The sequence below is a fragment of the Mangifera indica genome, chromosome 4 (assembly GCF_011075055.1).
Source record: "Mangifera indica cultivar Alphonso chromosome 4, CATAS_Mindica_2.1, whole genome shotgun sequence".
In the NCBI taxonomy this organism is placed as follows: domain Eukaryota; kingdom Viridiplantae; phylum Streptophyta; class Magnoliopsida; order Sapindales; family Anacardiaceae; genus Mangifera; species Mangifera indica.
In genome coordinates, this window is record NC_058140.1 from 21,294,678 (window position 1) to 21,307,109 (window position 12,432).

Genomic DNA, 12,432 nt, shown 5'->3' on the forward strand with positions numbered 1-12,432 from the left:
TGCATATACATATATCAGCTTTACGTGCCGCTGTTTATAGCTAGCAAACTTCACAACACATTTATCATCTAAAGCTTGCTTCCCGCTTTACTTTCATGTAAATGCCATGTATTTACAGACGGATTGGAATAAAAAAGTTGAGTACTGCTTCATCTATTGACCATTCAACTCATAAACACCCAGTTCATCTTTTTATTTCAATTCTATAAGGAAAGTAATTTTTCCATAAATTCAGTTGGTATGTTTTAATAGCCAAGGAGCAAAGTAGAAATCAACAGATGAAACGATAACAAGGTGTTGCATGAGATCCCAGTTGGAACAAGAAATCCTTTGCTAAACAGGGAAGGGCTGACTTTGAAATTGAATAAATAAATAGAAAAATTGTTCAAGTCAATGCACCAATTGGGTTGTGGTCTAGTTGATCTAGGCAAATTGTTAAGAACAATACCAAGACTAGGTGATCTGGTCAATCAGGTATTTGTATCCGTGTGCTAAAATGTACAGAGAAGCAAGCAATGGGTGAGCCAGCGACTCAACTCTCTAAAATATTTGAAGATTCTTGTGCTTAATTAATTGTACAACTAGTATCTTCACCTGCAAAGAAGCTCTCCACTTGACTACTAGTTAGCTTTTCATGAAGTTCATCTATAAATACTACAAGTGAGTGGGATGCAGTATATAGCCATGTGTATATATGCACCTTATTATTGCTATTTTAATGCTAGAGTTTTCAGCTAGCCCTTTGGGTCACCAGTTGAGAGAGACTTTAATTCCTCCCCATATACAAGCAAGCATGGTCTCAATACTTTGCCCACAATTTTTGCAGAAATGCTCATGTTTTTTTCATATATTTCGAGGCCGTGCCCACAGTTTTTCAGAGAATAATATTTTCATGTTTGTGCTGTTTATGTTATGCATTTATAGATGGTAACTTCTATATATAAACTTCAAATTATGTTAAGGTCAATTCTAACTCCTCTAAATCATTTTAAATGTGTGTCTAGTTGGAGCATCAAAAGTCTTCACCCCGAATTTTCACAAATTCAATCCAATATTGTCGAACTAATGTTTTCATATTTAAATCTACCATTGATTTGATTAAAGGTTAATCTACAAATAGGTTAATTGATTAAACAATGTTAATATAATATAAATATAATTTTAACATTATAATAAATTTTGAAAATAAATCCATCCAAAATAAATTAGCTATAGATTCTCTTACTAACAGTTAAACCATGGTTCAATAATGCAAATCACTTGATTAAATGTCAAATTTATCCAATCTAATGGTCCATACCAGATTTTAAAACATTGTGTCAAACCCCCTTAGACGTTTGAAGCAACATTAATTAGCCTTCATTTCCTCAACCTTTTAATTAAGAGTAAATTAAATGCGATGGAATAAGGTGAAACATTCTTTTTCTTTTTTTTGCCTTTGAAGGTATATGAATTATTATTGTTACATATATCTGCATGTGCTCACAGTTCCAAACATTGAAAAACCTTTTCTGAATTGGTTCATAATTCGCTTAGCAATATGATATTTATGTTGGAAATAATTCCAAGTGTAGATGCTTTTTAGGGGTGCGGCTGCAATTGGTTTTGTGCTTGTTGGATGTTAGTTCTATAAATAAGGTAGAATAAGTCTAAATAGTGAGTTGTCCATTGACTGTTTATTAGAAAAATTAGGATATGATTTAATTTCATAGAGAGTTATGTGTTCAGTATGATCTATTTTCAAATTAAAAATTATTGAAGTTTCTTCTTTCAAGCTCCACACTTCCCTATAATTTATTCAGATATGATTTAATTTATGGGTAGAAATTCATAAAACATGCAAATAACACTGAAAATTCATCCTTTATTTCCATATTTACTACTGAAAGTTACTTTTCATGCTTGGTGTCATAGTTGATCGAATGGATTGAAGTGAACCACAGGACGGCACACAAGTTGCTGAGAAAAGGTTGTCATTGACATGCCTGATCCAGCTTCTTCAAAATCAAAACGTTGAACCATTGTAGCAATTGCAGTATTCATCAAGGCTAATGATAAGAGTGAACCCGGGCAGCTTCTGATCTTTCCTCCTCCAAAAGAAAGATAATCTATAAGTTGTTTCTTTGTTTCTCCATCTGCGTTATTGTAATCTTGTTCTTTCGAGCAAACTAAGAACCTCTCAGGCTGGAACTCGTGTAGTTGTTCCCATAAATCAGGATCCCTCGTGATAGCATATACATTAATGGCTGTTATAGTTCTTTCTGGTATATCAAAGCCTTTGATGTTACAATTTCCGTGGACTTCTCTGACTAATACAGGAGCTGGTGGATGCATTCTCAGTGATTCCTTCACAGCGGCCTGTAAGTATGGAAGATTCGGTAAATCTGATTCTTCAACGAGTCTACTCCTTCCAACAGCTGATTCAATCTCTTCTCGAACTTTACTGAACATGTCAGGATGGTTAATAAGCTCCACCATTGCCCATTTCGCGGCCTCGTCTGCGCCACTGATTCAAGGATCCTGTCAGTAAATGAAAAAAATAAAGAAAATTTTAATGAATGTAAATGGAAACTGACAAAAAAATAGTGCTTATACCAAGATGAAGGCCTTGGTGTTAGTTCTGGAAATCTGGAACTCTAATTTGTCATCCTGATAAATCTCCATGAGAATACCCATCAAACTATTATTTTCTGACCCTTCTTCATCTTTCGTTGCTCTGTGTATATGCTCCTCTAAGATCCTTTCCAATATCTCATCATACTTTTTAATTGTATCTTTAGCCTGTTTCTCAAACAACCAAGAAGCTAAAATTCTACAGGACCCTAATGCATCAGCAAATGAAAACTTGGCAGTCAACATAACTGACTCCTGCACCAAGTTTTTCATCATCATCTCACCTTCACTGTTTTCCTCTGAAATTCCTGTACCTGTCACTATCCTGAAAAGAACGGTTCCTGCTAGCTTCCCTAACTCACTTTCAATGTCCACAAGCTCATTTTCGCGGGATTTCTTCATTAATTTACCCAAGAGTTTCATAATCTCTTCTCGTGTAACACTCTGCGACCTTTCCAACAGTATACTATCCCGAAAAGCTGATTTCGGGCGGAAGGAGAAGGGAAAATGAGGTGTTTTGAAGATTTCCGCTGCAATAGAAGCAGATGAAACAACAACATAGGGCGTAAAGCCAATGCGGAGATATAGAAAAGGACCGTATTTGGCGGAGATTTCTGAGAAGGATTTGTGGAGATTTGGGCTGAGGAGATGGAGATGACTGATGAAAGGAAGAGCTGGGCTTGGAGGGAGACGAGGATGGGCATGGTGGGTGTTTTTGAGCTATTTGAAGACTGATGAAAGTAGGAAAGTCAAGATTAAACAGAGTAATGACATGAATAAGAAATCATCGTGCATGGCGGCCGGTGCATGCATATTCAAGTTGAATTTCAAAAATGCGAATTAAGAAGATATGATCTTATCCACTTATTAGTATAATCAAATAGATTATAAGAGTTTCCATATAAAAATTGTATCAAAGAGTGTGTAAAATGTTACAAAATAGGATGAACCAACATTAACAAATAAATTTCTTCTTCATTTTGTAATTTTCCTCATTCAAAGTGAAAATTTTTCCATCATTTGTTTGTGATTTTTGTGTGGGTGGGTATTAGGTATTTTTACGTAAATACTTATCATTGTCTTGAGTATTTATCCCACCACTGTATACATTATCGTACAATGTACTGTTTTGAATTGAATGTAACGACCAGCTTGATGTTGAATTAATGTGCCAATTATATAGCTTGCTTCCAAATAAATTTTCTCTTTGAGAATTGACCTCAGGTTATATGTATGAGCTTATTTTCTGCTTTTTATATATAATATTTGTATTGTCAACCGATTAATTTAATTCAGTACTTAAATCCTTTTTTATTTCCCAAGAATCAAATAGTCAATAGATGAAATAATACGCCAATCCTTCAACCTTTCTAGTTGATCTATCTACATATACATGGATATTAATTGATGGCAAAACTCTTACATGAATGATGAGACATATATGATACAATTAAAAACCAAATGTAAGTAATCTCATGAGGTTAGTTGGTTCATAAGCAAGCGCGGATTTGTGATAACATGAGATTAAAGATTGATCTGATTCAAATAAATCAATTTCAAGTTAGAGTTTCAATTCAATAGTTTAGTTTAAGATTAACTTATTTATTTATTCAATGATATTTATTCTACAAATTATATTGTTTACCTAATCGGCAATCTTTGATGATATTATACAATAATTTGAAGAAAGTTTGTTTCCTTTGCATCAAGCCATCTGTATAAAATGTTAAACAACCTGCTTCCATTTGTAATTTCTGCTCGGATTGATCATGGGATATGCACACAGTAAACTGAATTGATCATGAATACCTTTTGTCTTTTATATAGCTAGTGAGCTTAATTATGTTATAATCCATTTTCAAGGAAAATTGCTTTCTGTGATTGCCATAGAGACAAAGTAGTATACTTGAGATTTAATTTGTTGTTATTGGTAGCCTAGGATTTAAGCCTAATCAAGTCAGAAAAGCAAAATTGAGCTCAATTCAAATATAAACCAAAATTGACAACTCAAGAGCAAACTCCGATTGTTTGAGTTGGTTGTTCAATGATGTCAAAAAAAAAAAAAATTATCATAGAACGATGAAACAACACTAGTGGGATGTTAATCTAAAGCCAAACTCAAACAATCTGAAACTAAAGATTGAGTTGGATTGGACTCATCCGTGCAGAACAATGACTAGAGCTCAAGCCATCTAAGATTGCATTCAACCCTAGTTAATAGTGACCAATTGTAGGATATTTGCAGTGTATAGCAGTGTCTTTCTATTGTGGTTGTTAGATTCTGTTTAAAATTTATATATGTATAACAACAACAATGCAAATCAAAATAATTCAGTACACAAGATCACAGTATCAGACCCTAATATCCATGATTAATGGGATGAAAACTTCTTGGAGCTCTCCACACACTTACTCTTCTAACTTCTCTTCTTCTACTTCATAATATCACCTGCAATACATGTTTGAATAAGTCGTGTATTAGTCTGTGTGTTTGGTTTAGAGGGCGAGAAAGAGAAAGTACATACATGGTTCAAAGTTGGCAGTGCACTTGTCAGGGAGCATCATGACCATGTTTCAGTCTATGCCGGCAATGGGAGGGCCATTGGCGAGAGTACACAAACAAGGCTGCCCGAGAGTTCTGATGGCGTTGCAGCAAGCATCACTTGGAGAGCAACTGCTGCCCTACAAGGAATCAGCTGGATAAGTGCAGAAAAAAAGGTGTTACCACAAGGATGGCTCTTACCTCGCTGCACTAAACTTGTCATCACCAGGACAAACACTAGCATTATTGGCAGAGCCTTAGAGTTCAAAACCTTCATGTTTCATTCAATAGTGAAGAAGGCTGAACTCTGAGAATAACATATATACGAATAGAGAGGCTCATGCCATATTGCACCTCTTTCCTAACTCTTAACCTAAAACCATTTTGGTCATGTCACCCACAAGTTTAACTTGTCAGACAAATTGGTTGCACAGTTAGTGAACTCAAATTTCATGACGCCTTTCAGCCCCAATATAATTCAGAACAATTACAAAGTTATTTATTAATTTGCATGAACAATATGCAGCAATATCAGAAAACAAATGAAGTATCAGTAAGTCATTTCAACCCAACAAACTGGGGTGCTTTTAATGTCTATTGATAAACAACAATCTAACATTGTACATATTATAATTTATCAAGACCCCCCTTTATTTCCTTTTAGATTGATCACACCAAGCTCTTGTTCGACAAACTCTCCTGCACAAATAGGTGGATACTTGCTGGCAAGAGGGGATTCAGCAAAGCAGCCTAAAGGCTTCAACACAGCATCTGATGCAATGTGGGCAAAAAGCTACATAAGACAGAATTACCATATATAAGCGTCTTGGGAGCTCGGGAAAGTCCATTACAACCAACTGTTTGGAAATAAACAATGAGCTACCAGAATTGATGATGTGTGCTGGCAGCACTTACCGTTGAGGATACTCTCCATAGGCTGCGGTTTTGCTCTGATGCTAGTTTGATTGCATTGATTGTCCTGGTTGTGACAACAACTTCATGCATTCCGGCAATGCAGTCTCCTGCAGTCAACCATTCTATCTGCATATGTACCCAGTGCAAAGGAAAAAAACTGAAGTCAATAAAAATATAATGGATCATTAGTGTATCAGTCTAAGGACTCAATGAATGAAATGTGAAATATAAAATACAAGCAGTGAATTCCACGCAGAATAAAGGAAGAATCTCTATCACTCCCAAATAAGAAAATAATTCGTTCGTGTATAAATAATACATGCCTATACACAATTTTTTAATCAGTGACATTATAGCTAAGTCATGAAGCCTCAATATAAACCATATGCAAGTAGCTAGATAAAACGCTGACATGGTAAAGTAATTGGGCAAAGCATAACTTTCATGATGGTAAAGTTATCAGTCTTTAAAATTGTCAGACTCTGACATCTTTGAATGTGACATTACTGTTTGTGTAAACATTTATGTTAATTGTTTTCTGTTAAAGCCAGCTCATTCAGGTGGTGAACTGGTTTATGAAACAACCATCCGGGTAATTCATCGGTACAAATGCAATGATCAACGTCGTACCTGCTTTCCTGTCTGAATCAAAAGGCATCCTACAGGAACCTTCACTTCAACTTTTTGCCCATTCCTTAGCCAAATGTTTAGACCAGGGAATCTGCTTCTGCCGTGAATTGTTAGAAAGTTAAGGTCATAATGATACCCTGCAAACACAGTGCCCTCCTGACCATGATGAGCAAGATCACTCCCAGTTGGAGCAAGAAGATGAGGTCCCTGCATTTGAAGGAAATATTACCAGCAGCTACAAAGTGCATGAGGCGGACAAGGACAGAAAGTTCCTTGATAGATATAAAAGGAATGTAGCAATAAAAATAAAATGAGGTGATACCATGTAGATTGAACAGTTTGTATTATCAGATCGTATTTTTATCGTGTCAGTTTGAGTTTTGTGTTAGAAACTTTTAACTTTAACGAGATCTGAATTAAAATTATAGCAAAAATTTTTAATCTTAACTCAACCTTTTAATATTCGAATTAACCAGATCTGGCTCAAATTCATCAGAAATTATCAATTGTTTTCACCCTTTTAATTTATTCACCAAATAACCCCAACCTACTGCTAATAAAACATACAATATAACATTTAATTTTGTTTATAAATAGTCTAAAAATTATTTGCTAAGACATTTAAAACGCGTCAATAATTTAACTAACTAAATCAAATTCTTAATATTTAATAATAAAAAAATATATTTAAATAAAAAAAAATATATGAGTAATTACAATTATATAAAGATACAACTATATGCAATTTGTAAAGATTTCAACTGTTGTTGATTTATCTTTTAATATTTCTATAATTTAAAACTATGCATATATTTTTTTATTATACAATTTGAGTACATAGATAATGTGTGATTATATGAATGAATGATTTTGAATTAAAGATAAAATAACACTCAATCATATGATAACATATTATTTGTGTACTCAAATTGTATACAAAAAATGAGTATATATAACATTACTCATAACTTATCCCTAACAAATTCTATTAAAGTAACATTTTTTTAAAACATTTGAATCAATTCGTATCGTATCGGATTATTTTCGTGTGAACATTAATACTATCCAATTTAATTTCGAGTTATATCAAATTGACCTGAAATAAATTTCGTGTCAAAAAAGGTTAACCTTAACCCTTTTTTTGGTATTGTATCATGTTAAAAATTGTTAACTCTAACACTATGTTACACTTGCAGACAGCAGTAAGAACAAAGAAGGCAAATAGTTCTGAAATATGAGAATTTAAGTAGAGAACCAATATACTAGTGAAGGCAACATCCAAAAATTGCTAAACTCTTATCAGTTACTACAGCATCCAATCCAGTTACCAAAATGTTAGAAACTTCCGATATACAGTAAGACCAGATTATCAGCAAGATTCTATTATCTTTATAATCCAGCATCAAATCTTTTGCTCATAACAGGCCTCTCAAACTGGCCTATGTGACCCAAAAATATCATATGGTTAATTGTGACAAGGCATAAACAAGAACGCATAGAGCAAATGGTTCAGAAAAGGTTAACCTGAAATAAATTTCGAGTTATATCAGGTTGACCTGAAATAAATTTTGTGTCAAAAAAGGTTAACCTTAACCCCTTTTTTTTGTATTGTATCATGTTAAAAATTGTTAACTCTAACACTATGTTACACTTGCAGACAGCGGTAAGAACAAAGAAGGCAAATAGTTCTGAAATATGAGAATTTAAGTAGAGAACCAATATACTAGTGAAGGCAACATCCAAAAATTGCTAAACGCTTATCAGTTACTACAGCATCGAATCCAGTTACCAAATTGTTAGAAACTTCCGATATACAGTAAGACCAGATTATCAGCAAGATTCTATTATCTTTATAATCCAACATCAAATCTTTTGCTCATAACAGGCCTCTCAAACTGGCCTATGTGACGCAAAAATATCATATGGTTAATTGTGACAAGGCATAAACAAGAACGCATAGTGCAACAAAGTAAATTAGCTGATGATTCATTATTTCCAAATAACTTTATATTTGTTCTGTAAAAGAAGAAGAGAAAGATAAAAAGAAAGAACCAGAATCAAAAAGGTTAAACGGAAATAGCACTGTCCGTTAAATTATAATTCACTTTCTAATGAGTCATTTGCCATCATTTTAGATTGGAAAAAGCAAAGGAATTAGCATATTCCCACTTTTCAGATAAAGTAGAGAAATACATGTTGTATGATAGAATGTCGTAAACTTCCAATCAAAGCTTTTTTAAAATCTGTTTGATTAGACCATTATCAGCATAAAAGGCTTACTTATAGTATTCTGATTTTAGTCTGAAAATTAAAAAAAACTAGCAGCAAAGAGTTTAAGATAGATTTGCAGACACTAAATGATACAGTTAGTTAAAAGAACTAGTAAATATGTCTTACCTGCTTCATAAGAGAAGTGAATGCATCCTTTGGCAAGCCAAAACCAATAGCTGCCATTTCAGCAACAACCTGATCCGAAAATTAAGGTACAAGAAACCATTAAATAGTATTAATCAGCCTTACAAAAACTGAACTCCAGCATCAACTGACCTCTATAGCAGATATCATTTTGTATCCCCAGGAGTCCATGGTATCTTTCCACTCAGGAAAGCCTTCAGGTATGACAGGCTCTGAATTAAGTTCCTGCATGAGAAGGATGGAAATTAAAATATAGTCTTACCAAAAAAAAAAAAATTAGAATATAGTACTCAAAGTAATTGAATATGACTGAAACAGCAGCAAGGTGAAACCTGAAAGCGGGTGTTTAATGGCCGAGGACCAACTCTCCACATGTATCGCCACTTTGGATCTGGCCCAGTAGGCAATGATGGTTGAAACTCTTTTGGCATTGCTTTTAATTTCCCTTGCATTTCCTCATCAACTAGGCTTCTTGGAACTTCTACTCCTTCTGGAGTCACCCCAACCTATTAAATCCATTACACCAGAAACCTCTTTAAAATAATTGCCCCACATACACCAATTTGAACTTACAAGACAAACATTAGCAAATAGAAAAAAAATCATTTCATCTATTCTTGTTAAAATTCACTCCTGTTAAATAAGATTTAAGTTTCCTTATCAAGTTTTCAACAACATTTCTCACTCTCTGCTAGACTATTAGAGGAGAGTGCCTATACAATCTAGCAATACTGAGAAATACCTAAAATTGCTACTCTCTCTTTAGGCATCATGCCCAACCAACTAATAATACAAAAGGGAAAGAGCTCTTTAGTTTATTTTAAATAATCATAAACAAGTCAAAAGATGACTAGGGCAATCTTTGTATGTTAGGTACTAAACTTACATAACTTACCCAACTGTTCATCTGGGATCCCTATCATTTGTTGGGTAGGAACTCTTGGAACTAAGTGTGATCAATACAGTCAAGATAAGAATTTAAAAATTCTCATCAACATGCATCTGCTTATATTGATGATTAATCGTACACTAATAAGAAATCTTTTCTGCCAACAACCAAAGATGGTTTTTCAAATATTTTCAACTTTCAAAGTTACCGCCATTTCATGTTAAATTACTCCAAGCATATTCCTTCTTCTTCCAACGCTTGTCATAGTAAAGAAACAAAACTACTAAACAAAAAACTTTAAAATAAGAAAAACATAGTTTCTAATTCAACTTGTGTGATGAGAATTCTGTTATTCCAAAAAGATCACTACATCAAATTTTTTTCAATTTTTTCCAAACCTTACACTAGTTTTTTTATAATCACGCGGCAAGATCTTCCCTTCATTTCCCACACGTCCTCAGCAACGAAACAAAAACCAAGCATATTCCCATTTGTAGTGAATTCTCACATTGCAACACAAATTCGAGTTTCACAATAAGATTTCAAGTTTTTTTTTTTCCATTTCCTGCATATTTATTCAATTAAGCATTCCTCTCTTGCCCCACATTTCCTCAATAACCAAACAAAAACATTACAAATTTAATTATATAAATATATTATTTTCCTCCCCACTCAGTTTAGTCAAAATTAACTCACCTTTCTTACCTCTCAACCAAGCTAAATCCAAAAACATAAAATATTAAAAAAATGAAAATAAAATAAATATCCACAATTAAATTATGCATATCAGACCTGGTAATGCAAATCGGGCCTCTCCTGCAACAGTTTGAACTCCTTCGGTCTCTCGAAGTACTTCTCCATCATGTCGAGGAACCGATCGTTGTCCTCCACCGTACATCTGGGATCCTTCACCAACAGAGCCCCCGTTTCCTTCAGAATCTGACTGACTTGCTTACACAACTCACCGAGTTCACTCGACACTGTCATCACGTCAGCATCTCCGTTGGCTTCGACGGCGACTGACAAATACGGTGCTAGATCAATCACCGGTAGATCCATGGGTCGTGTCTTTTTTTTCAATGGAATTTAATTATTTGCCTTGGAAAATTTAACTTCGAAAAAAAAGTGAGAAGAAAATAAGTGTTGATGGCGGGAGATTGATGATTGTTTATAAGGAAATTGATTGAGCCTCGGGATACGCGCGATTCTCTTTTCAATTTAATTTTAATTTTGTAATCATAAATGTGAATTTCGTATCATTTAATCCTTACCTTCCAGTTCCTCTTATTTCCGTACACGTATGCTTTTATTCTATTGTAAACCATCACGCAAAATCGAATCGAGGAGGGTAAAACAACGTTATTTATTATTTAAAGGCGTGTAAATAGATAATTTATAGGTAAGTACTTTAAATAAATAATAACAAGTTGAATATAAAAAAGATAGATTAATTAAGTGGGAAAAAAATAAATGAGTTTTAAAGAAAGAATGGGAATGATTTGAAATTTATTAATGAAATATTAAAATAAAATTTATTGATTATTTAACTTAATATATCATTTGTTATAAGTAATAGTTTAATTAATAAAAGCATGAACACCCAAATAAAAATAAGAAATTATTTAAAATTTATTAGCGACATGTTAAAACTAAATTTTTAACATATTTAATAAAATAATTATGAATTTATCATTAAATCAAAAGTATTATTTATTTAATATGATTGAATAATTCAATTCAAATGAAAATTCTTTATTAAAAAATGATAAAATTGCTCTTGTCTCAAACATTTTAACATTAATGAGAATCGTAACAAGCAAGAAACTTCACTAAATCCATAAATAAAAATGTATTATTATTATTATTATTATATTATTATTATTATTACTATTATTATTAATTATCCATATCCAATCTCACAGAGAATAAATAATAAAAAAAAAAAAGATTTTGTCTAAAAATTAATTGGCGTACAAGTTTGATAATTATACATAAGCCGTACAATCTTTCAAATATGAATACAATATTGTTATTTATTATATCTTAAACCATCCCTCTACGTACATCAACTAATAATTTTCTTCTTATTGATAAATTGGTTATTTTCCTTACTTTTAGCCGTGATATAATATAAATTAGTCAAATAAACTTTGTTTTTCTAACTATTATAATAAGTAAAATATTTTTTTTCATCAACAGTTTTAAAAATTGGTAAGGCCCCATTTTAACTATTAAATTTTATTAATATAAGATTAAATCAGATAAATTATATCATATTATAATTTAACATTTGTGTAAAGACCAATCAGTCATCATATTAATATTTATCATAATATCATGCTATTGATGGCGTGACTTAACAACCTTATTGATCCTTGTATGATGATGGACTGACTGATCAACTTGTAGAGCGGCCAGGCCAGCATAA

The 12,432-nt window shown here is 32.8% G+C and overlaps 1 protein-coding gene and 1 pseudogene across 2 annotated transcripts; both read right to left on the reverse strand.

Annotated features, from left to right (window-relative positions):
- Positions 1-1,869: 1,869 nt before the first annotated feature.
- On the reverse strand, positions 1,870-5,432 carry LOC123214387 (annotated as a pseudogene).
- A 197-nt stretch (positions 5,433-5,629) lies between these two features.
- On the reverse strand, positions 5,630-11,256 carry LOC123215127. Of its 2 annotated transcripts, none has more exons than XM_044635198.1 (7): positions 10,797-11,256; positions 9,448-9,621; positions 9,248-9,340; positions 9,098-9,166; positions 6,701-6,907; positions 6,071-6,196; positions 5,630-5,948 (listed from the first exon to the last, which is right to left on the reverse strand). In XM_044635198.1, exons 1-7 carry the CDS (start codon positions 11,061-11,063, stop codon positions 5,793-5,795), a joined length of 1,092 nt encoding a protein of 363 aa, XP_044491133.1. In that variant the 5' UTR covers positions 11,064-11,256; the 3' UTR covers positions 5,630-5,792. The 2 variants fall into 2 exon arrangements, with proteins under 2 accessions (XP_044491133.1, XP_044491134.1); XM_044635199.1 differs by having other exon boundaries at positions 5,814-5,926.
- Positions 11,257-12,432: the final 1,176 nt, after the last annotated feature.